Genomic DNA, 25,131 nt, shown 5'->3' with positions numbered 1-25,131 from the left:
CGGTAAGTGGAGGCTGCAGTCGCCTTCTAACATCAGCCAGTTCGGGCCCCGCTTCCCCGTGGGAATTGGCAGCTGCGCCAGGAGGTGGGAGACCCAGCCGGGTGAACGGCTCGGCCCTGGTAGGAAGCGCTCGATCGGGCGGAGCCTACTTTGGGCCCGAGAGAGCGGGTTCAGGAACGCGAGGTATTCTGGAACATGGAACAGTACAGGCCTTTCGGCCCTCGGTGTTCTACCGACTGAAATATTAGTCAAAAAGTAATAGACCCTTCCGACACCATAGCACTTGGGAATTCGGATTCGTTCGTGTTCTGATACAGGATTGTATCAAAAAGAGTACTGATACAGGGCTGTGGGGAGAGTGGGATCAGTGTGGAGACTGGTACAGTGCTGTGTGTGGGGGGGGGGGGGGTGTGTGGAAACAATGAGATCAGGATTCTCGGGAGAAAGTAGGGCAATGGGATCAGTGTGGGGACTGGTACAGGGCTGTTTGGAGAGAGTACGCAGTGGGCCCAGTTTGGGGACTGGTACAGTTCTGTGGGTTGCGAGTGGGGTCAGTGTGGGGACTGATACAAGGCTGTTGGGAGAGGGAGGGGCAGTAGGATCAGTGTGGACTGATGCAGGGCTTTGGGCAGAGAGTTGGGCAGTGGGATCAGTTTAGGGTATGGTACAGGGCTGAGGAGGAAGAGAGGGGCAGTAATATGAGAGTGGGGACTGGTACAAGGCTGTGGGGGCAGAGAGGACCAATGGTATCAGTGTGGGAACTGATGCTGGGCTGTGGAGAAAGAATGGGGCAGTGGCATCATTGGGGACTGATACAGGGCTCTGGCTTGAAGGAGGGTCAGTGGGATCAGTGTGGAGACTCATACAGGGCCATGGGGAGACAGTGAGGGGACTGGTACATGGCTGTGGGGAGAGAGTGGGTCAGTGGGATCAGTGTGGGGACTGATACAGTGCTGTGGGGAGAGAATGAGGCAGTGGCATCACTGGGGACTGATACAGGGCTCTGGCTTGAAGGAGGGTCAGTGGGATCAGTGTGGAGACTAAATACAGTGCTGTGGGGAGAGAATGTGGGATCAGTGTGGGAACTGACACAGGGCTGTGGGAAGCGAGTGTGGGGACTGATAAAGGGCTGTGGGGTGATAGTGGGGCAGTGGGATCGGTGTGGGGACTGGTACAGGGCTGTGGGGAGAGAGTGGGGCAGTGGGATCAGTGTGGTAACCGATAAAGGGCCTTTGGGTGGTGGGGTCAGTTTAGGGACTGGTACAGGGCAGTGGGGAGAGAGGATCAGTGTGGAGAAGGAACAGGCCACTGGGGAGAGAGTGTGGGGATTGATACAGGGATGTGAGGAGAGAATGGAGCAGTGGATGTATTGTGGGGAATGATACAGGGCTGTCTGGAAAGAGCAGCAGTGGGGTCAGTGTGGGGACTGGTACAGGGCAGTGGGGAGAGAGTGTGGCAGTGGGATCAGTCTGGGGACTGATACAGGGCTGTGGGGAGAGAGTGGGGCAGTGTGCTCAGTGTGGGGATTGGTACAAGGCTGTGGGGAGAGAGTGGGGCACTGGGATCACTGGCGTCTTCTACAGACCTGTGAGGAGAAATGCGCAGTGGGATCAGTGTGAGGACTGATACAGTGCTGTGGGGAATGTGTGGGGTAATTGGATCAGTGTGGGGACTGATGCTAGGCTGTGGGCAGAGAGTGGGACAGTGGTATGAGTGAGGGGACTGGTACAGGACTGTGGGGAGACTGGGGAAGTTGGTTCAGTGTGGGGACATGCTGGGCTGTGGGGTCATGAGATCACTGGCGTCTGATTCAGGGCTCTGGCTTGAAGGAGGGGCAGCGCGAGGACTGAGACAGAGCTGTAGTGGAATCAGTGTGAGGACTGACACTGCAGTAGGGAAAGAGTGGGGCTGTGGCATCAGTGTGGGGACTGATGCTGAGCTGTGGGGATAGAGTGGGGCAGTGGTATCATTTGGGACTGATAAAGAGCTCTGACGAAGGTGGGGCAGTGGGATCAGTGTTGGGACTGGTACAGGGCTGTTAGGAGAGAGTGTGGCAGTGGGGTCAGTGTGGGGTCTGGTACAGGGCAGTGGGGAGAGAGTGTGGCAGTGGGATCAGTGTGGGGACTGATACAGGTCTGTGGGGAGAGAGTGAGTCCATGGGATCACTGATAAATTATCTGCAGAGAGAGTGGGGCAGTGGGATCATTGTGCGGACTGATACAGGGCTGTGGGGGGGACTGTGGAGTAGTGGGTTCAGTGTGGGGATTGATGCTGGGCTGTGGGGCAGTGAGATCATTGGGGATTGATTAGGGCTCTGCTTGAAGGAGGAGCAGCGCGAGGACTGAGACAGAGCTGTAATGGAATCAGTGTGAGGACTGATGCACTGCAGTAGGGAAAGAGGGGCTGTGGCATCAGTGTGGGGACTGATGCTGAGCTGTGGGGACCGATGCTGAGCTGTGGGGACCGATGCTGAGCTGTGGGGACCGATGCTGAGCTGTGGGGACCGATGCTGAGCTGTGGGGACCGATGCTGAGCTGTGGGGACCGATGCTGAGCTGTGGGGACCGATGCTGAGCTGTGGGGACCGATGCTGAGCTGTGGGGACCGATGCTGAGCTGTGGGGACCGATGCTGAGCTGTGGGGACCGATGCTGAGCTGTGGGGACCGATGCTGAGCTGTGGGGACCGATGCTGAGCTGTGGGGACCGATGCTGAGCTGTGGGGACCGATGCTGAGCTGTGGGGACCGATGCTGAGCTGTGGGGACCGATGCTGAGCTGTGGGGACCGATGCTGAGCTGTGGGGACCGATGCTGAGCTGTGGGGACCGATGCTGAGCTGTGGGGACCGATGCTGAGCTGTGGGGACCGATGCTGAGCTGTGGGGACCGATGCTGAGCTGTGGGGACCGATGCTGAGCTGTGGGGACCGATGCTGAGCTGTGGGGACCGATGCTGAGCTGTGGGGACCGATGCTGAGCTGTGGGGACCGATGCTGAGCTGTGGGGACCGATGCTGAGCTGTGGGGACCGATGCTGAGCTGTGGGGACCGATGCTGAGCTGTGGGGACCGATGCTGAGCTGTGGGGACCGATGCTGAGCTGTGGGGACCGATGCTGAGCTGTGGGGACCGATGCTGAGCTGTGGGGACCGATGCTGAGCTGTGGGGACCGATGCTGAGCTGTGGGGACCGATGCTGAGCTGTGGGGACCGATGCTGAGCTGTGGGGACCGATGCTGAGCTGTGGGGACCGATGCTGAGCTGTGGGGACCGATGCTGAGCTGTGGGGACCGATGCTGAGCTGTGGGGACCGATGCTGAGCTGTGGGGACCGATGCTGAGCTGTGGGGACCGATGCTGAGCTGTGGGGACCGATGCTGAGCTGTGGGGACCGATGCTGAGCTGTGGGGACCGATGCTGAGCTGTGGGGACCGATGCTGAGCTGTGGGGACCGATGCTGAGCTGTGGGGACCGATGCTGAGCTGTGGGGACCGATGCTGAGCTGTGGGGACCGATGCTGAGCTGTGGGGACCGATGCTGAGCTGTGGGGACCGATGCTGAGCTGTGGGGACCGATGCTGAGCTGTGGGGACCGATGCTGAGCTGTGGGGACCGATGCTGAGCTGTGGGGACCGATGCTGAGCTGTGGGGACCGATGCTGAGCTGTGGGGACCGATGCTGAGCTGTGGGGACCGATGCTGAGCTGTGGGGACCGATGCTGAGCTGTGGGGACCGATGCTGAGCTGTGGGGACCGATGCTGAGCTGTGGGGACCGATGCTGAGCTGTGGGGACCGATGCTGAGCTGTGGGGACCGATGCTGAGCTGTGGGGACCGATGCTGAGCTGTGGGGACCGATGCTGAGCTGTGGGGACCGATGCTGAGCTGTGGGGACCGATGCTGAGCTGTGGGGACCGATGCTGAGCTGTGGGGACCGATGCTGAGCTGTGGGGACCGATGCTGAGCTGTGGGGACCGATGCTGAGCTGTGGGGACCGATGCTGAGCTGTGGGGACCGATGCTGAGCTGTGGGGACCGATGCTGAGCTGTGGGGACCGATGCTGAGCTGTGGGGACCGATGCTGAGCTGTGGGGACCGATGCTGAGCTGTGGGGACCGATGCTGAGCTGTGGGGACCGATGCTGAGCTGTGGGGACCGATGCTGAGCTGTGGGGACCGATGCTGAGCTGTGGGGACCGATGCTGAGCTGTGGGGACCGATGCTGAGCTGTGGGGACCGATGCTGAGCTGTGGGGACCGATGCTGAGCTGTGGGGACCGATGCTGAGCTGTGGGGACCGATGCTGAGCTGTGGGGACCGATGCTGAGCTGTGGGGACCGATGCTGAGCTGTGGGGACCGATGCTGAGCTGTGGGGACCGATGCTGAGCTGTGGGGACCGATGCTGAGCTGTGGGGACCGATGCTGAGCTGTGGGGACCGATGCTGAGCTGTGGGGACCGATGCTGAGCTGTGGGGACCGATGCTGAGCTGTGGGGACCGATGCTGAGCTGTGGGGACCGATGCTGAGCTGTGGGGACCGATGCTGAGCTGTGGGGACCGATGCTGAGCTGTGGGGACCGATGCTGAGCTGTGGGGACCGATGCTGAGCTGTGGGGACCGATGCTGAGCTGTGGGGACCGATGCTGAGCTGTGGGGACCGATGCTGAGCTGTGGGGACCGATGCTGAGCTGTGGGGACCGATGCTGAGCTGTGGGGACCGATGCTGAGCTGTGGGGACCGATGCTGAGCTGTGGGGACCGATGCTGAGCTGTGGGGACCGATGCTGAGCTGTGGGGACCGATGCTGAGCTGTGGGGACCGATGCTGAGCTGTGGGGACCGATGCTGAGCTGTGGGGACCGATGCTGAGCTGTGGGGACCGATGCTGAGCTGTGGGGACCGATGCTGAGCTGTGGGGACCGATGCTGAGCTGTGGGGACCGATGCTGAGCTGTGGGGACCGATGCTGAGCTGTGGGGACCGATGCTGAGCTGTGGGGACCGATGCTGAGCTGTGGGGACCGATGCTGAGCTGTGGGGACCGATGCTGAGCTGTGGGGACCGATGCTGAGCTGTGGGGACCGATGCTGAGCTGTGGGGACCGATGCTGAGCTGTGGGGACCGATGCTGAGCTGTGGGGACCGATGCTGAGCTGTGGGGACCGATGCTGAGCTGTGGGGACCGATGCTGAGCTGTGGGGACCGATGCTGAGCTGTGGGGACCGATGCTGAGCTGTGGGGACCGATGCTGAGCTGTGGGGACCGATGCTGAGCTGTGGGGACCGATGCTGAGCTGTGGGGACCGATGCTGAGCTGTGGGGACCGATGCTGAGCTGTGGGGACCGATGCTGAGCTGTGGGGACCGATGCTGAGCTGTGGGGACCGATGCTGAGCTGTGGGGACCGATGCTGAGCTGTGGGGACCGATGCTGAGCTGTGGGGACCGATGCTGAGCTGTGGGGACCGATGCTGAGCTGTGGGGACCGATGCTGAGCTGTGGGGACCGATGCTGAGCTGTGGGGACCGATGCTGAGCTGTGGGGACCGATGCTGAGCTGTGGGGACCGATGCTGAGCTGTGGGGACCGATGCTGAGCTGTGGGGACCGATGCTGAGCTGTGGGGACCGATGCTGAGCTGTGGGGACCGATGCTGAGCTGTGGGGACCGATGCTGAGCTGTGGGGACCGATGCTGAGCTGTGGGGACCGATGCTGAGCTGTGGGGACCGATGCTGAGCTGTGGGGACCGATGCTGAGCTGTGGGGACCGATGCTGAGCTGTGGGGACCGATGCTGAGCTGTGGGGACCGATGCTGAGCTGTGGGGACCGATGCTGAGCTGTGGGGACCGATGCTGAGCTGTGGGGACCGATGCTGAGCTGTGGGGACCGATGCTGAGCTGTGGGGACCGATGCTGAGCTGTGGGGACCGATGCTGAGCTGTGGGGACCGATGCTGAGCTGTGGGGACCGATGCTGAGCTGTGGGGACCGATGCTGAGCTGTGGGGACCGATGCTGAGCTGTGGGGACCGATGCTGAGCTGTGGGGACCGATGCTGAGCTGTGGGGACCGATGCTGAGCTGTGGGGACCGATGCTGAGCTGTGGGGACCGATGCTGAGCTGTGGGGACCGATGCTGAGCTGTGGGGACCGATGCTGAGCTGTGGGGACCGATGCTGAGCTGTGGGGACCGATGCTGAGCTGTGGGGACCGATGCTGAGCTGTGGGGACCGAGTGGGGCAGTCGTATCACTTGTGACTGATAAAGAGCTCTGACAAAGGTAGGGCAATGGGATCAGTGTGGGGATTGATACAGTGCTGTGTGGTGACAGTGGGACCAATGTGAGGGTTAATACAGGGCTCTGGGAAGAGAGTCAGGCAGTAGGATCAGTGTGGTGACTGATTCAGGATTGTCTGGAGAGAGTAGCAGTGGGATAAGTGTGGAGACTGGTACAGGGCAGTGGGGAGTGAGTGTGGCAGTGGGATCAGTGTGGTGACTGATATAGGGCTGTCTGGACACTGGTACAGGGCTCTGGGGAGAGAGTGGGGTAGTGGGATCGTGTGGAGACTGGTACAGGGCTGTGGGGAGAGAGTGGGGCAGTGGGATCACTGTAAGGACTGTAACAGGGCTGTGGGGAGACAGTGAGGCAGTGGGATCTGTGAGGATTAATACAGGGCTCTGGGGAGCGAGTGGGACAGTTGGATCAGTGGGGTGACTGTTATCGGGCTGTGGGAGAGAGTGGGGTGGTGGGATCACTGGGGATTGTTAAAGGGCTCTGGCTTGAAGGAGGGGCAGATGTATCACTGTGAGGATTAATACAGGACCTGGGGAGAAAGTTGTTCAGTGGGATCAGTGTGTGGTGACTGTTATAGGGCTGTGGGGTGAGTGTGGAGTGTTGGGGTCAGTGTGGGGATTAGTATAGGGCTAAGGGAGGTGGGGAGAGGGGCAATGGTATGAATCTGGGACTGTTACAGGGCTTTGGGGAGAAAGTGGGGAAGTAGAGTTAATGTGAGGACTGATACAGTGCAGTGGGGAGAGAGTTGGGCAGTGCGATCAGTGTGAGGATTAATACAGGTGTCTGGGTTGAGAGTTGGGCAGTGAGAACAGAGGTGGTGACTGTTAGAGGGCTGTGGGGAGATAGTGGGATGGTGGTATCAGTGTGGGGTCTGATACAGAATTGTGGGGGAGAGGGGCAGTGGTATCAGAGTGGGTCTGGTTCAGGGCTGTGGGGAGGTAGAGAGAGGGGCAATGGATCACTGTGGAGACTGGTACAGGTGTGGGACGTATGGGGTAGTGGCATCAGTGTGAGTACTGATACAGGCTGTGGGGAGAAGTGGGACAGAGGGATAATTGTGTGGACTGATGCAGGACTTTGGGCAGAGAGTGGGGCAGTGGGATCACATGGGGACTGATACAACAGGGCTCTGGCTTGAAGGAGGGGCAGTGGGGTCAGTGTGAGAATTAATACAGGATTCTGGGGTGAGAGTTGGAGAGTGAGATCAGAGGTGGTGACTGAGGGCTGTGGAGAGAGAGTTGGCAGTGGGCCCAGTTTGGGGACTGGTACAGTTCTGTGGGGAGCCAGTGGGGTGGTGGGGTCAGTGTGGGAACTGATACCAGGCTGTTGGGAGAGGGAGGGGCAGTAGGATCAGTGTGGACTTATGAGAGGCTTTGGGCAGAGAGTTGGGCAGTGGGATAGGTTTGGGGTATGGTCCAGGGCTGAGGAGGGAGAAAGGGGCAGTAATGTGAGAGTGGGGACTGGTACAAGGCTGTGGGGGAAGAGAGGACCAATGGTATCAGTGTGGGAACTGATGCTGGGCTGTGGGGAGAGAGTGGGGCAGTTGCATCATTGGGACTGATACAGGGCTCTGGCTTGAAGGAGGGTCAGTGGGATCACTGTGGGGACTGATACAGGGCTCTGGGGAGAAGGAGGGGCAGTGGGATCAGTGTGGTGTCTGATACAGGGCTGTTGGGAGAGGGAGTGGCAGTAGGATCAGTATGGACTGATGAAGGGCTTTGGGCAGAGAGATCAGTTTGGGGAATGGTACAGGGCTGAGGAGGGAGAGAGGGGCAGTGATATGTGTGGAGACTGGTACAGGGCTGAGGAGGGAACTGATGCTGGGCTGTGGGTGGATATTGGGGCAGTGCGATCAGTGTGAGGATTAATACAGGTGTCTGGGGTGAGAGTTGGGCAGTGAGATCAAAGGTGGTGACTGTTAGAGGGCTGTGGCGAGAGAGTGGGCAGTGGGCCCAGTTTGGGGACTGGTACAGTTCTGTGGGGAGCGAGTGGGGTGGTGGGGTTAGTGTGGGGACGGATACAAGGCTGTTGGGTGAGGGAGGGGTAGTAGGATCAGTGTGGACTTGTGTAGGGCTTTGGACAGAGAGTGTGGCAGTGGAATCAGTGTGGGGACTGATTGAGGGCTGCCTGGATGGAGTAGCAGTGGGATCAGTCTGGAGACTGGTACAGGGATGTGAGGTGGCAGTGGGGTCAGTGTGTGAATTAATACAGGGCTCTGGGGAGAGAGTGTGGTACTGAGATCTGTGTGGGGACTGATAAAGGGCTGTGGGGTGATAGTGGGGTCAGTGTGGGGACTGATACAGGGCTGTGGGGAGAGACTGGGGCATTGGGATCAATGTGAGGATTAATACAGTGCTCTGGGAGAGAGTGGGGCAGTGTGATTAGTGTGGGGACTGATACAGGGCTGTGGGGAGAGAGTGTGGCAGTGGGATCAGTGTGGTAACCGATAAAGGGCCTTTGGGTGGTAGGGTCAGTTTGGGGACTGGTACAGGGCAGTGGGGAGAGAGTGTGGCAGTGGGATCAGTATGGAGATTGGTACAAGGCTGTGGGGAGAGAGTGGGGCAGTGGGATCACTGTGGCGTTGTACAGAGCTGTGAGGAGAATGGCGCAGTGGGATTAGTGTGAGTACTGATACAGGGCTGTGGGGAGAAGTGGGGCAGTGGGATCAGTGTGAGGACTGATGCAGTGCTGTGGGGAACATGTGGGGCAATTGGATCAGTGTGGGGACTGATGCTAGGCTGTGGGCAGAGAGTGGGGCAGTGGTATGAGTGTGGGGACTGGTACAGGGCTGTGGGGAGACTAGGGAAGTTGGTTCAGTGTGGGGACTTATGCTGGGCTGTGGGGTCATGAGATCACTGGGGTCTGATTCAGGGCTCTGGCTTGAAGGAGGAGCAGCGCGAGGACTGAGACAGAGCTGTAGTGGAATCAGTGTGAGGACTGATGCACTGTGGTAGGGAAAGAGGGGCTGTGGCATCAGTGTGGGGACTGATGCTGAGCTGTGGGGATAGAGTGGGGCAGTGGTATCACTTGGGACTGATAAAGAGCTCTGACAAAGGTAGGGCAATGGGATCAGTGTGAGGATTGATACACTGCTGTGTGGAGACAGTGGGATCAATGAGGGTTAATACAGGTCTCTGGGAAGAGAGTGGGGCAGTAGGATCAGTGTGGTGACTGATTCAGGACTGTCTGGAAAGAGTAGCAGTGGGATAAGTGTGGAGACTGGTACAGGGCAGTGGGGAGTGAGTGTGGCAGTGGGATCAGTGTGGGGACTGATATAGGGCTGTCTGGATAGCAGCAGTGGGATCAGTCTGGACACTGGTACAGGGTTCTGGGGAGATAGTGGGCAGTGAAATAACCGTGGGGACTGATACAGGGCTGTGGGGAGAGAGTGTGGCAGTGGGATCGTATGGAGACTGGTACAGGGCTGTGGGGAGAGAGTGGGGCAGTGGGATCGTGTGGAGACTGGTACAGGGCTGTAGGGAGAGAGTGGGGCAGTGGGATCACATAGGGACTGATACATGGCTCTGGCTTGAAGGAGGGGCAGTGGGATCAATGTGAGGACTGTTTCAGAGCTGTGGGGAGACAGTGAGGCAGTGGGATCAGTGTGAGGATTAATACAGGGCTCTGGGGAGCGAGTGGGGCAGTTGGATCAGTGGGGTGTCTGTTATCGGTCTGCGGGGAGAGAGTGGGGTGGTGGGATCACTGGGGATTGTTAAAGGGCTCTGGCTTGAAGGAGGGGAAGATATATCACTGAGGATTAATACAGGACCTGGGGAGAAAGTTGTTCAGTGGGATCAGTGGGGTGAGTGTGGAGTGTTGGGGTTGGTGTGGGGTTTAGTATAGGGCTAAGGGGGGGGAGGGGGGGCAGTGGTATGAATCTGGGACTGTTACGGGGCTTTGGGGAGAAAGCGGGGAAGTGGAGTTAATTTGAGGACTGATGCAGTGAAGTGGGGAGAGAGTGGGGCAGTGGGATCAGTGTGAGGATTCATACAGGGCTCTGGGAGAGAGTGGTGCACTGGGATCAGTGTAGGGACTGGTACAGGGCTGTTGGGAGAGGGAAGGACAGTGGGATCAGTGTAGACTGATATAGTGCTGTGGGCAGAGAGTGAGCAGTGGAATAGTGTGGGGAATGGTACAGGGCTGAGGGGGGAGAGAGGGGCAGTGGTGTGGGGAATGGTACAGGGCTGAGGGGGGAGAGAGGGGCAGTGGTTTCAGTGTGGGGTCTGGTACAGGGCTGTGGGGATGGAGAGAGAGGGGCAGTGTGGAGACTGATGCTGGCCTGTGGGGAGGGAGTGGGTCCGTGGGATCACTGATAAATTATCTGCAGAGAGAGTGGGGCAGTGGGATCATTGTGCGGACTGATACAGGGCTGTGGGGTGACAGTGGAGTAGTGGGTTCAGTGTGGGGATTGATGCTGGGCTGTGGGGCAGTGAGATCATTGGGGATTGATTAGGGCTCTGGCTTGAATGAGGGGCAGTGTAATCAGTGTGAGGACTGATACAGAGCTGTGGGGAGACGGGAAAGTGGGATCAGTGTGGGGACTGATACAGGGCTGTGGCGTGATAGTGTGGCAATCAGATCAGGGTGGGGACTGATACAACAAGGGGGATCGGTGTGGAGATTGATACTATTCTATGGGGAGAGATTCGGGCAGTGGTATCAGTGTGGGGACTGATACAGGTCTGTGGGGAGAGAGTGGGTCCGTGGGATCACTGATAAATTATCTGCAGAGAGAGTGGGGCAGTGGGATCATTGTGCGGACTGATACAGGGCTGTGGGGGGGACTGTGGAGTAGTGGGTTCAGTGTGGGGATTGATGCTGGGCTGTGGAGCAGTGAGATCATTGGGGATTGATTAGGGCTCTGGCTTGAATGAGGGGCAGTGCAATCAGTGTGAGGACTGATACAGAGCTGTGGGGAGACGGGACAGTGGGATCAGTGTGGGGACTGATACAGGGCTGTGGCGTGATAGTGTGGCAATCAGATCAGGGTGGGGACTGATACAGAGCAAGGGGGATCGGTGTGGAGACTGATACTGTTCTGTGGGGAACGAGTGGGGCAGTTAGATCAGTGTGGGGACTGATGCTGGGCTGTGGGGAAAGTGGAGCAGTGGGATCACTGGGGACTGATATAGTGCTGTTGGCAGAGAGTGAGCAGTGGAATAGTGTGGGGAATGGTATAGGGCTGAAGGGGGAGAGAGGGGCAGTGGTTTCAGTGTGTGGTCTGGTACAGGGCTGTGGGGATGGAGAGAGAGGGGCAGTGGGATCAGTCTGGAGACTGGTACAGGGCAGTGGGGAGTGAGTGGGGCAGTGGGATCACTGTAGGGACTGATACCGGGTTCTGGAGAGAAGGATGGGCAGTGGGATCAGTGTGAGGACTGATACAGAGTTCTGGGGAGAAGGAGGGGTTGTGAGATCAGTGTGGTGTCTGATACAGGGCTGTTGGCAGAGGGAGTGGCAGTAGGATCAGTGTGGACTGATGCAGGGCTTTGGGCAGAGAGTGGGGCAGTGGGGAGAGAGTGGGGCAGTGGGGAGAGAGTGGGGCAGTGGGGAGAGAGTGGGGCAGTGGGGAGAGAGTGGGGCAGTGGGGAGAGAGTGGGGCAGTGGGGAGAGAGTGGGGCAGTGGGGAGAGAGTGGGGCAGTGGGGAGAGAGTGGGGCAGTGGGGAGAGAGTGGGGCAGTGGGGAGAGAGTGGGGAGAGAGTGGGGAGAGAGTGGGGAGAGAGTGGGGAGAGAGTGGGGAGAGAGTGGGGAGAGAGTGGGGAGAGAGTGGGGAGAGAGTGGGGAGAGAGTGGGGAGAGAGTGGGGAGAGAGTGGGGAGAGAGTGGGGAGAGAGTGGGGAGAGAGTGGGGAGAGAGTGGGGAGAGAGTGGGGAGAGAGTGGGGAGAGAGTGGGGAGAGAGTGGGGAGAGAGTGGGGAGAGAGTGGGGAGAGAGTGGGGAGAGAGTGGGGAGAGAGTGGGGAGAGAGTGGGGAGAGAGTGGGGAGAGAGTGGGGAGAGAGTGGGGAGAGAGTGGGGAGAGAGTGGGGAGAGAGTGGGGAGAGAGTGGGGAGAGAGTGGGGAGAGAGTGGGGAGAGAGTGGGGAGAGAGTGGGGACTGACACAGGGCTCTCTGGAGAAGGACGGTCAGTGGGATCAGTGTGGTGTCTGATACAGGGCTCTCGGGAGAGGGAGTGGCAGTAGGATCAGTGTGGACTGATGAAGGGCTTTGTGCAGAGAGTGGGGCAGTGGGATCAGTTTGGGGAATGGTACAGGGCTGAGGAGGGAGAGAGGGGCAGTACTATGAGTGTGGAGACTAGTACAGGGCTGAGGAGGTATAGAGGGCCAATGGAATCAGTGTGGGAACTGATGCTGAGCTGTGGGTGTACATGGGGCAGTGCGATCAGTGTGAGGATTAATACAGGTATCTGGGGAGAGTTGGACAGTGAGATCAGAGGTGGTGACTGTTAGAGGTCTGTGGGGAGAGAGTGGGGCAGTGTGATTAGTGTGGGAACTGATACAGGGTCTGGGGAAAGTGTGGGGCAGTGGGATCAGTATGGGAACTGATACAGGCGTGTCTGGAGAGAGCAGCGGTGGGATCAGTGTGGAGACTGGTACAGGGCAGTTGGAAGAAGGTGTGGCAGTGGGATCAGTGTGGGGACTGATACAGGGAGAGAGTGGGGCAGTGTGCTCAGTGTGGGGACTGATACAGGGCCCTCAGGATAAGGAGGGGCAGTGGGATCAGTGTGGGAACTGATACAGGGTTCTGGGGAGAAGGAGGGGCAGTGGGATCAGTGTGGGTTCTGATACAGGGCTTTGGAGAGAAGGAGGGGCAGTGGGAACAGTGTGGAGATTGATACAGGGTTCTGGGGAGAAGGAGGAGCAGTGGGATCAGTGTGGAGACTGATACAGGGTTCTGGGGAGAAGGAGGAGCAGTGGGATCAGTGTAGGGACTGATACAGGGTTCTGGGGAGAAGGAGGTGCAGTGGGATCGGTGTGGGGTCTGATACAGGGCTGTTGGGGGAGGGAGTGGCAGTAGGATCAGTGTGGACTGATGCAGGACTTTGTGCAGAGAGTGGGGCAGTGGGATCAGTTTGAGGAATGGTACAGGGCTGAGGAGGGAGAGAGAGCCAATGGTATCAGTGCGGGAACTGATGCTGGGCTGTGGGTGGACAGTGGGGCAGTCGGATCAGTGTGAGGATTAATACAGGTGTCTGGGGTGAGAGTTGGGCAGTGAGAACAGAGGTGGTGACTGTTAGAGGGCTGTGGGGAGAGAGTGGGGTGATGCTATCAGTGTGGGGTCTGATACAGAATTGTGGGGGAGAGGGGCAGTGGTATCAGAGTGGGTCTGGTTCAGGGCTGTGGGGAGGTGGAGAGAGGGGTAGTGGATCACTATGGAGACTGGTACAGAGGTGTGGGAAGTGTGGGGCAGTGGCATCAGTGTGAGTACAAGCTGTGGGGTGAAGTGGGACAGAGGGATAATTGTGTGGACTGATGAAGGACTTTGGGCAGAGAGTGGGGCAGTGGGATCACATGGGGACTGATATAACAGGGGTCTGGCTTGAAGGAGGGGCAGTGGGGTCAGTGTGAGGATTAATACAGGTTTCTGGGGTGAGAGTTGGGCAGTGAGATCAGAGGTGGTCACTGTTAGAGGGCTGTGTGCAGAGAGTGGGATGGTGGGGTCAGTGTATGGACTGGTATAGGGCTGTGGGGAGAGAGTGGGGCAGTGGTATCAGTGTCGGGTCTGATACGGGGCTGTCTGCAGAGCAGCAGTGGGATCAGTGTGGAGACTGGTACAGGGCTGTGGGCAGAGAGAGGGGCAGTGGGATCCGTGTGGGGACTGGTACTGGGCTGTGGGGAGGGAGAGGGGCTGTGGGGAGGGAGAGGGGCAGTGGTATAAGTGTGGGGATTGGTTCAGGACTGTGGGTAAGGAGAGGGAGGGGCAGTGGGATCAGTTTTAGGACTGATACAGGGCTGTGGGCAGTGAGTGTGGGAGTGGGATCAATGTGGGGAATGGTACAAGGCTGTGTGGTATCAGTGTGGGGACTGATATAGGGCTGTGTGGAGAGAGAGGGGCAGTGGGATCAATGTGGAGGTTGGTACAGTGCTGTGGGGAGTGGTGCAGTGGGTTCAGTGTATGGACTGATACAGGGCTGTGGGGAGACAATGGGGAAGTGGGATCAATCTGAAGAATAATACAGGGCTCTGGGGAGAGAGTGGGGCGGTGGGCTCAGTGTAGGGACTCGTACAGGGCAGTGGGGAGACAGTGGGGAAGTGGGTTCAGTGTGGGGAAGTGCTGGGCTGTGGCGTCGTGAGATCACTGGGGTCTGATTCAGGGCTCTGGCTTGAAGAAGGGGCAGTGCGAGGACTGATACAGACCTGTGGGGGACCGTGGGGCAGTGGAATCAGTGTGAGGAATGATACTGTGCAGTAGGGAAAGGGAGGGGCTGTGGCATTAGTGTGGGGACTGATGCTGAGCTGGGATAGAGTGGGGCAGTGGGATCACTTGGGACTGATACAGAGCTCTGACTTGAAGGAGGGGCAGTGGGATCAGTGTGAGGACTGATACAGGGCTGTGTGGAGACAGGGCAGTGGGATCAATGTGAGGGTTAATATAGGGCTCTGGGAAGAGAGTCGGGCAGTGGGATCAGTCTGGTGACTGATTCAGGGCTGTGGGGAAAGAGAAGGTTGATGGGGACAGTGTGGGGACTGGTAATGGGCTGTGGGGAGAGAGTGGGGCAGTGGGATCAATGTGGCAACTGATACAGGCTAGTCTGGAGAGAGCAGCATTGGGATCAGTGAGGGGACTGATGCAGGGCTGTCTGGAGAGAGTAGCAGTGGGATCAGTGTGGAGACTGGTACGGGGCAGAGGGGAGAGAGTGTGGCAATCGTATCAGTGTGGGGACTGTTTCAGGGCTGTGGGGAGAGAGTGTGGCAGAGGGATCAGTGTGTGGACTGATACAGAGTGTGTGGCAGTGGGATCAGTCTGGAGACTGGTAAAGGGCAGTGGGGAGTGAGTGGGGCAGTGGGATCACTGTAGGGACTGATACTGGGTTCTGGGGAGAAGGAGGGGCAGTGGGATCAGTGTGGGGACATACAGGGCTGTGGGGCGACAGTGGGGCATTGGGATCAGTGTGAGGATTAATACAGTGCTCTGGGGAGAGAGTGGGCAGTGTGATCAGTGTGGGGACTGATACAGGGTTCTGGGGAGAATGAGGGGCAGTGGGATCAGTGTAGGGTCTGATACAAGGCTGTTGGGAGAGGGAGTGGCAGTACGATCAGTGTGGACTGATGCTATGGCTGGACATTAGGGCGGTGGGATCAGTGTGAGGATTAATACAGGTGTCTGGGGTGAGAGTTGGGCAGTGAGAACAGAGGTGGTGACTGTTAGAGGGCTGTGGGGAGAGAGTGGGATGGTGGTATCAGTGTGGGGTCTGATACAGAATTGTGGGGGAGAGGGGCAGTGGTATCAGAGTGGGTCTGGTTTAGGGCTTTGGAGAGGTAGAGAGAGGGGCAATGGATCACTGTGGAGACTGGAACGGGTGTGGGAAGTGTGGGGCAGTGTCATCAGTGTGAGTACTGATACAGGCTGTGGGGAGAAGTGGGACAGAGGGATAATTGTGTGGACTGATGCAGGACTTTGGGCAGAGAGTGGGGCAGTGGGATCACATGGGGACTGATACAACAGGGCTCTGGCTTGAAGGAGGGGCAGTGGGGTCAGTGTAAGGATTAATACAGGTTTCTGGGGTGAGAGTTGGGCAGTGAGATCAGAGGTGGTGACTGTTAGAGGGCTGTGGGGAGAGAATGGGATGGTGGGGTCAGTGTATGGATTGGTATAGGGCTGTGGGGAGAGAGTGGGGCAGTGGTATCAGTGTCGGGTCTGATACAGGGCTGTCTGGAGAGAGCAGCAGTGGGATCAGTGTGGAGACTGGTACAGAGCTGTGGGCAGCAAGAGGGGCAGTGGGATCATTGTGGGGACTGATACAGGGCTGTGGGGGGACAGTGGGGCATTGGGATTAGTGTGGATTAATACAGTGCTCTGCGGAGAGAGTGGGGCAGTGTGATCAGTGTGGGGACTGATACAGGGTTCTGGATTGAAGGAGGGGCAGTGGGATCAGTGTGGGGTCTGATACAGTGGTCTGGGGAGAAGGAGGGGCAATGGGATCAGTGTGGGGACTGATGCTGGGCTGTGGGGGGACAGTGGGGCATTGGGATCCATGTGGGGACTGATACAGGGTTCTGGGGACTGATACAGGGTCCTGGGGACTGATACAGGGTCCTGGGGACTGATACAGGGTCCTGGGGACTGATACAGGGTCCTGGGGACTGATACAGGGTCCTGGGGACTGATACAGGGTCCTGGGGACTGATACAGGGTCCTGGGGACTGATACAGGGTCCTGGGGACTGATACAGGGTCCTGGGGACTGATACAGGGTCCTGGGGACTGATACAGGGTCCTGGGGACTGATACAGGGTCCTGGGGACTGATACAGGGTCCTGGGGACTGATACAGGGTCCTGGGGACTGATACAGGGTCCTGGGGACTGATACAGGGTCCTGGGGACTGATACAGGGTCCTGGGGACTGATACAGGGTCCTGGGGACTGATACAGGGTCCTGGGGACTGATACAGGGTCCTGGGGACTGATACAGGGTCCTGGGGACTGATACAGGGTCCTGGGGACTGATACAGGGTCCTGGGGACTGATACAGGGTCCTGGGGACTGATACAGGGTCCTGGGGACTGATACAGGGTCTTGGGGACTGATACAGGGTCCTGGGGACTGATACAGGGTCCTGGGGACTGATACAGGGTCCTGGGGACTGATACAGGGTCCTGGGGACTGATACAGGGTCCTGGGGACTGATACAGGGTCCTGGGGACTGATACAGGGTCCTGGGGACTGATACAGGGTCCTGGGGACTGATACAGGGTCCTGGGGACTGATACAGGGTCCTGGGGACTGATACAGGGTCCTGGGGACTGATACAGGGTCCTGGGGACTGATACAGGGTCCTGGGGACTGATACAGGGTTCTGGGGACTGATACAGGGTTCTGGGGACTGATACAGGGTTCTGGGGACTGATACAGGGTTCTGGGGACTGATACAGGGTTCTGATACAGGGTTCTGATACAGGGTTCTGATACAGGGTTCTGATACAGGGTTCTGATACAGGGTTCTGATACAGGGTTCTGATACAGGGTTCCGGGGACTGATGCAGGGTTCCGGGGACTGATGCAGGGTTCCGGGGACTGATGCAGGGTTCCGGGGACTGATGCAGGGTTCCGGGGACTGATGCAGGGTTCCGGGGACTGATGCAGGGTTCCGGGGACTGATGCAGGGTTCCGGGGACTGATGCAGGGTTCCGGGGACTGATGCAGGGTTCCGGGGACTGATGCAGGGTTCCGGGGACTGATGCAGGGTTCCGGGGACTGATGCAGGGTTCCGGGGACTGATGCAGGGTTCCGGGGACTGATGCAGGGTTCCGGGGACTGATACAGGGTTCCGGGGACTGATACAGGGTTCCGGGGACTGATACAGGGTTCCGGGGACTGATACAGGGTTCCGGGGACTGATACAGGGTTCCGGGGACTGATACAGGGTTCCGGGGACTGATACAGGGTTCCGGGGACTGATACAGGGTTCCGGGGACTGATACAGGGTTCCGGGGACTGATACAGGGTTCCGGGGACTGATACAGGGTTCCGGGGACTGATACAGGGTTCCGGGGACTGATACAGGGTTCCGGGGACTGATACAGGGTTCCGGGGACTGATACAGGGTTCCGGGGACTGATACAGGGTTCCGGGGACTGATACAGGGTTCCGGGGACTGATACAGGGTTCCGGGGACTGATACAGGGTTCCGGGGACTGATACAGGGTTCCGGGGACTGATACAGGGTTCCGGGGACTGATACAGGGTTCCGGGGACTGATACAGGGTTCCGGGGACTGATACAGGGTTCCGGGGACTGATACAGGGTTCCGGGGACTGATACAGGGTTCCGGGGACTGATACAGGGTTCCGGGGACTGATACAGGGTTCCGGGGACTGATACAGGGTTCCGGGGACTGATACAGGGTTCCGGGGACTGATACAGGGTTCCGGGGACTGATACAGGGTTCCGGGGACTGATACAGGGTTCCGGGGACTGATACAGGGTTCCGGGGACTGATACAGGGTTCTGGGGACTGATACAGGGTTCTGGGGACTGATACAGGGTTCTGGGGACTGATACAGGGTTCTGGGGACTGATACAGGGTTCTGGGGACTGATACAGGGTTCTGGGGACTGATACAGGGTTCTGGGGACTGATACAGGGTTCTGGGGACTGATACAGGGTTCTGGGGACTGATACAGGGTTCTGGGGACTGATACAGGGTTCTGGGGACTGATACAGGGTTCTGGGGACTGATACAGGGTTCTGGGGACTGATACAGGGTTCTGGGGACTGATACAGGGTTCTGGGGACTGATACAGGGTTCTGGGGACTGATACTGGGTTCTGGGGACTGATACAGGGTTCTGGGGACTGATACAGGGTTCTGGGGACTGATACAGGGTTCTGGGGACTGATACAGGGTTCTGGGGACTGATACAGGGTTCTGGGGACTGATACAGGGTTCTGGGGACTGATACAGGGTTCTGGGGACTGATACAGGGTTCTGGGGACTGATACAGGGTTCTGGGGACTGATACAGGGTTCTGGGGAGAAGGAGGGGCAGTGGGACCAGTGTGTGGTCTTATACATACTGTTGGGAGAGGGAGTGGCAGTAGGATCAGTGTGGTCTGATGCAGGGCTTTAGGCAGAGTGTGGGGCAGTGGGATCAGTTTGCGGAATGGTACAGGGCTCAGGAGGGAGAGAGGGCCAATGGTATCAGTGTGGGAACTGATGCTGGGCTGTGGGTGGACATTGGGGCAGTGGGATCAGTGTGGGGACTGGTACAGGGCTGTGGGGTGGGAGAGGGCAGTGGTATAAGTGTGGGGATTGGTTCAGGGATGTGGGGAGGGAGAGGGAGGGGCAGTGGGAACAGTTTGAGGACTGATACAGGGCTTTGGGGAGGGACGGGCTGTGCGATCAGTGTGGGGACAGAATAGGGCTGTTGGGAGAAGGAGGGGCAGTGGGATCAGTGTAGTCTCATACAGGGCTGTGGGCAGTGAGTGTGGGACTGGGATCAATGTGGGGAATGGTATAAGGCTGTGTGGTACCAGTGTGAGGACTGATATAGGGCTGTGTGGAGAGAGAGCGGCAGTGGGATCAATGTGGAGGTTGGTACAGTGCTGTGGGGAGTGGTGTAGTGGGATCAGTGTATTGATTGATACAGGGCTGTGGGGAGACAGTGGGGAAATGGGATCAATCTGAAGATTAATACAGGGTTCTGGGGAGAGAGTGGGGCGGTAGGCTCAGTGTAGGGACTAGTACAGGTCTGTCGGGAGAGGGAGGTGCAATGGGATCATTGTGGATTGATATAGGGCTGTGGGCAGAGACTGTGGGAGTGGGATCAAGGCTGTGGGGGAGAGACGGGCAGTGGTATCAGTGTGGGGACTGATACAGGGCTTTAAGGAGGGAATCAGTGTGTTGACTGATGCAGGACTATGGGGAGAGTGTGGGGCAGTGGGACCAGTGTGGAGGCTGGTACAGTGCTGTGTGGGGAGTGGGGCAGTGGGATCCATGTGAGGACATACAGGTCTGTGGGGAGAAGTGGGGAAATGTTATCAGAGTGGGGACTAAGACAGGGCTGTGGGGAGAGAGTTGGGTGGTGGGATCAATGTGAGGATTGATACAGGGCTGAGGGGAGAGAGTGGGGCATTGGGGTCAGTCTGGGGACTGAGACGGGGCTGTGGGGAGAGAGAGAGTCAGTGGGATCAGTATGGGGACTGATTCAGGGTTGTGGGTTGAGAGAGGGGCAGTGGGATCAGTGTGGGCACAGGTACAGGGCTGTGGGGAGAGAGTGTCGTGGTGGGATCGGTGTGGGGACTCTTTCAGGGCTGTGGAATCATTGTGGGGTCTGGTACCCAGCTATGGGGAGAGAGATGGGGGAGTAGGATCAGTGTGAGTCTTGATACAGGGCTGTGGGGAGAGTGTGGGTTGTGGCATCAGTGTTTGGCCTGGTACAGTGCTGTGGGGAGAGAGTGGGGTGGTGGGATCAGTGTGCGGACTAATGCAGGGCTCTGGGGAGAGAGTCGGGCAGTCTAGAATAAATAACAATAGCACAGTACAGGCTCTTCTGCCCTCGAGGTTGTAACGATTCATATATTCCTTCCTAAAAAAGTCCTAAACCCTCCCTGCTCCATTCTCCTCTATTTTCTTTATGTGTCTGTCTCAGTCTTAAATGATTCAAAGACCATAGCTGCTGCCCAGCTATCTCTTCTCTCACTTCCCACAGTTGCCTGGGGTATATCACGTCCAGCCCCTGGGTCTTATCAATTGTTAGGTTATTAAGAAGATCCTCCACATCCGTGTCCCTAATCTCCAGATTGTCCAGCACACATGCCTGTTCTATTTCAACCTCACCCTGATTCAGGACCTTTTCTCTTGTGAATATTGATGCATTTAGGTCCTCCCCAACCTCCTCCTCCTCCTCCAGACACATGTTGCCTCTCTTATCATTTAGTGGCTCATTTTCATTCTCATCATACTTCTGTTCTTCACATACGCATTGAACACCTTAGGGTTTTCCTTAATTTCGCATGCCAAGCCCTTTTGATTCCCCCAAAGAGATCACCAAAGTCTTAAGCTCCTTCCTGGCTATCATAATGCTTCTCAGGAGCCCTTCCTGCTTCCTCTATCTAATGCAATGGTTCTCAACCTTTTTCTTTCCACTCACATACCACTTTAATTATTCCCTATGCCATTGGGGCTCTGTAAGGGATTGCTTAAGGTGGTATGTGGGTGGAAGTAAAAAGTTTGAAAACCAATGTTTTAATTGTACCCAATTGACTTGTTATATGCACAGTTTCATAACTCCAAAAGAAATGGGCCAATGACAATTTTTCTCAAGCAAAATATTTCAGTAATAATTGGGTCTAGAGCAGTGATTCTCAACTTTCCTATTCCACTCACATCCCACCTTAAGCAATCCTTGGCACTTGAGAGGCAACATACCATCCAGGAGCCTCAACCTCCTGTCTGCTCTCCTAACCAATGAATCCCCAATTACCATAGCTCTCCTCTTCTCCCTCCTTTCCTTCTGAGCCATGGTGGGTGGGGGCAACCTCTGTGCCAGAGATGTGACTAGCACAATCTTTTCCCAGTAGATCATTCCACTCATCAGTATCTAAAACAGTATACTTGTTGAGGGAAACAGCTTCAGCAGTGCTCTGCTCTTTCAGCCTCTTCCCTCTTCCTGAATCCCCTGTCTATCGCTGCCTCTGCCTCTCTTAAGATCCAGAGTTCATCCAGCTCCAGCTGGATTCCCTTACTGGGTTTGTCAGGAGCTGCAGCTGAATGCACCTTTTGTAGGTGTTATCATTAGGAACAAATGTGCTGTCCCTGACTTCCCACATCCTACTGGACTACCCTAACTACTGCATCCATGACCTACTCCTAAGTTAATTAAATTAATTAAAGAAACTTACCAGCCTTGCCTCTCTAGGAGTAACCTCGTCTTCATTCGCTGCTCACCAAAACCGCTCAAGCCAAACCCTCAAATCTCCACTCCTACCTTGAGCCACTCACACACTGGGCCACTGCTCTTTAGCTACCCCTTTTATTTGTCCATGACAATTATCTCAATTACTCACTCCCACAAATTAACACTCTGCTAAACCCTTTGCCATTCACACCTCTCTAAAATTGACCTCTCTGCCAAGACTTTTGTTCCTCCTCCAATGCTCCGAGGATCCAAAAAGGTTAAAGAGGTGGACATTAGTTCCTTTAGCACTGCACAAACCTACTGGAGAAGGAGAGCAACATTTTGGGCTTGGGCTCTTCATCAAGCTAAGATGAAAAGTAGGTGGACCCTGAATAAAAAAGGTTGGGGTGGGGTAGAAGGTGGAGGAGCACAGGGTAACCGGCCACAAGTGGAAAAAACACACAAAAATACTGGAGAATTTAGCCGGTCTTGCGTAGCCAAAGACGTACAGATATATCACCAACATTTTGGGCCCTTAGAAACATAGAAAACATACAGGCCCTTTGGCCCACAAAGTTAAGCCAAACATGTCCTCTCTAGAAATTACGAGGCTTACCCATAGCCCTCTATTTTTCTCAGCTTCATATACCTATCCAGAAGTCTTTGAGAAGACCCTATCGTATCCACCACTATTACCGTTACCGGCAACCCATTGCACACACCCACCACTCTCTGCCTTTAAAATAATGTACCCCTAACATCTCCTCTGTACCTACTCCCCAGCACCTTAAACCTGTGTCCTCTTGTGGGAACCATTTCAGCCCTCGAAAAAAGCCTCTGACCACCCACACGATCAATGTTTCTTGTCATCTTATTCCCTCTTCAAGGGGAATAAGCAAAGAACAGGAAGGTGTCAGAATAAAGGTTGATGAATGGGAGGGGGAGGATTCCATCATCATAAGATATAGATATATCTTATAGATATAGATAAGATAAGAGGAGAGGGGTTAATTGGTTTTGGCTCTGTGGATGGACACGGGGAAAAGGGGAGAGCGAGAGAAAGAGCTGGGGGAGGGCAATGGGGAAGGGGGCTTGGGGGGTTAAATACGTGCGAAAGAATTTGGAGCTGATTGGTTTTCCAGACCTTGCCGACATCCGCATTGTTGAGGAAACAGCTTCAGTTGGGGCTGAGATTAAAAACAGTCGATGAACTAAATTTAATTCCCGGTAAATAAAACCCTCTGTTGAAGAACACAAAAACTGCAGATGCTGGAATTTTGAGTGAACAATGGGAAGCTGCAGGGTCAGTAGTGAGTCAGGTAAAACATCCAAGGCCAACGTTTCAGGTTGGGACCCTTAACAGAACTCTCATTACCTTTCTGATTCAATGAACTTCTGGCTCAATTAACGCCTATAAAGTCCCAAATTCCTGACTGAGGTGGGAATACAGCCGATAGCTGACCACAGAGACCAAAGTGACCTGTTCTACCTTGCCACCTTTCTCTGAATAATGTTGTGGCTACACTTGTTTTGCAGGGTGATAAAAGCAGAGGAGTTGTGGATGGCAATCAAAGGCAATGTTAGCACCAGTCACGTCATTGAAGAGGAGATGCTTGCGTGCTTTATTTCTGAGAAGTGATTACAAGCCACAGTGTGATTCACACACTGAATAAGAGTGTTAAGGACCACTGACTGTAAAGAATTTTGGCCAGTTGCGCAGAGAGAGTCACCGAGGGAAACACAAGCACATCCTCTGAGAGGCTTTGATGAACTAAACAGGGGTGAAGCCTGATAATTTATTTTTCACATCACTGAAGGAGTGAGCAAATATTTGCCTGTTAAAAGTGATTGATCACTGTTGATGTTTGAAAAACAATTTTCTGTCCCACACTGAAATTTGTGCTGGACTTCACCTGGAAGTAGTTGGGGGAACAGCGCTGATGATTTGGGACATTGAAAGCATATCCTAACCGAAGCCTGGTCCCTCAGCTGCTGTGAGTGAAGGGTCCACTCTGCCTTAAGAAATGAGTGCCCACCAGTGGGCCCACACTGGGAAATGTCAGTTCATCTGTTCAGAGTGTGGGAAGGGGTTCACTAAGTCCTCCCACGTAATAACTCACAAGCGTCTCCACACTGGCGAGGGGCCCTTCACCTGCCCTAAGTGCAACAATGGCTTCAGTCAATCGTCAGACTTGCTGACCCACCAGCAGGTTCACACTGGCAATTGGCCCTACACCTGCCCCGAGTGCGGCAAGGGCTTCACCCAGTCCTCTCACCTGAAGTCCCACCGGCGGATCCACACTGGGGAGAGGCCCTTCACTTGTCCTGAATGTGGTAAGAGGTTCACTCAATCCTCTAACCTGTCGACCCACCGCCGAATCCACACCAGGGAGTGGCCTTTCACCTGTCCTGAGTGCGGCAAGGGCTTCACCAACTCCTCCAGCCTTAAGTCCCACCGCCGCATCCACACTGGCGAGTGGCCCTTCACCTGCCCTGAGTGCAGCAAGGGCTTCATCAACTCCTCTAGCCTGAAGACTCACCAGCGGATCCACACTGGGGAGAGGCCCTTCACCTGCCCTGAGTGTGGCAAGGGGTTCACCCAGTCCTCTCACCTGAAGAACCACCGGCGGATCCACACCAGGGAGAGGCCATTCACCTGCCCTGAGTGTGGCAAGGGGTTCAGTCGATCGTCTGATTTACTGACCCACCGGCGAATCCACGCCAGAGAGAGGCCTTTCACTTGCCCTGAGTGTGGCAAGGGGTTCAGTCGATCATGGGACTTGCTGACTCACCGGCAGGTTCACACTGGCGAGTGGCCCTTCACCTGCCCTGAGTGCGGCAAAGGCTTCACCCAGTCCTCTCACCTGAAGTCCCATCAGCGGATCCACACTGGGGAGAAGCCATTCACCTGCCCTGAGTGCAGTAAGGGCTTCACCCAGTCATCTAACCTGAAGACCCACCAGCGGATCCACACCAAGGAGAGGCCCTTCTCCTGCCCTGAGTGTGGCAAGGGCTTCACCCACTCCTCCAGCCTGAAGACCCACCGGCAGATCCACAACAAGTAGATGTCCTTCACCTGTACCGAGTGTGGCAAGGAGTTCAATTGATCATCAGACTTGCTGACCCACCAGCATATTCACACTGGTGAGACACCCTTTGCTTGTGCAGTGTGTGGGAAAGGATTTATTCAGTCATTAAACTTGAGGAACCACCAGTGGTTTCGTGCCAGGGATGTTTAAATCTGTCATATGTTAAGCTTTTAAGTGTATTTACATTTTTAAACAAATTAAATTTAGCGACGAGGGTTTGAA

The 25,131-nt window shown here is 56.4% G+C and overlaps 2 protein-coding genes across 2 annotated transcripts; one reads left to right on the top strand and one right to left on the bottom strand.

The window, feature by feature from the left end:
• On the top strand, positions 1–25,131 carry LOC138755031 (zinc finger protein 235-like). Its single transcript, XM_069920200.1, has 2 exons — positions 1–183; positions 23,357–25,131. Exon 2 carries the CDS (start codon positions 23,845–23,847, stop codon positions 24,883–24,885), a length of 1,041 nt encoding a protein of 346 aa, XP_069776301.1. The 5' UTR covers positions 1–183; positions 23,357–23,844; the 3' UTR covers positions 24,886–25,131.
• LOC138753081 (mucin-2-like) lies at positions 552–21,445 on the bottom strand. Its single transcript, XM_069915671.1, has 23 exons — positions 21,352–21,445; positions 20,624–20,892; positions 18,999–19,145; positions 17,294–17,797; positions 16,128–16,229; positions 15,339–15,491; positions 14,747–14,813; positions 13,992–14,160; positions 13,251–13,352; positions 12,706–12,901; positions 12,416–12,517; positions 11,601–11,704; positions 11,386–11,500; positions 10,260–10,312; positions 9,738–9,840; positions 9,397–9,596; positions 8,620–8,750; positions 7,933–8,531; positions 6,427–6,699; positions 1,586–1,683; positions 998–1,052; positions 817–903; positions 552–722 (listed from the first exon to the last, which is right to left on the bottom strand). Exons 1-23 carry the CDS (start codon positions 21,443–21,445, stop codon positions 552–554), a joined length of 3,894 nt encoding a protein of 1,297 aa, XP_069771772.1.

Source organism: Narcine bancroftii, chromosome 2 (assembly GCF_036971445.1).
Source record: "Narcine bancroftii isolate sNarBan1 chromosome 2, sNarBan1.hap1, whole genome shotgun sequence".
NCBI lineage: Eukaryota > Metazoa > Chordata > Chondrichthyes > Torpediniformes > Narcinidae > Narcine > Narcine bancroftii.
The sequence above is the reverse complement of the archived record's forward strand: the minus strand, read 5'-3'. Positions and strand labels throughout refer to the sequence as shown.

Excerpts from the sequence above, each read along its gene's own strand:
- LOC138753081 (XM_069915671.1), bottom strand. The coding sequence starts at position 21,445 with ATGGCTCAGAAGGAAAGGAGGGAGAAGAGGAGAGCTATGGTAATTGGG. Across the intron at positions 20,893-21,351 it reads GAGGTTGAGGCTCCTGGATG|AACAGAAGTATGATGAGAAT; the intron begins GTATGTTGCCTC and ends GCGTATGTGAAG. Across the intron at positions 14,161-14,746 it reads GAGCTCTGTATCAGTCCCAA|TCCTGAACCAATCCCCACAC; the intron begins GTGATCCCACTG and ends CCTTACCCACAG.
- LOC138755031 (XM_069920200.1), top strand. The coding sequence starts at position 23,845 with ATGAGTGCCCACCAGTGGGCCCACACTGGGAAATGTCAGTTCATCTGT.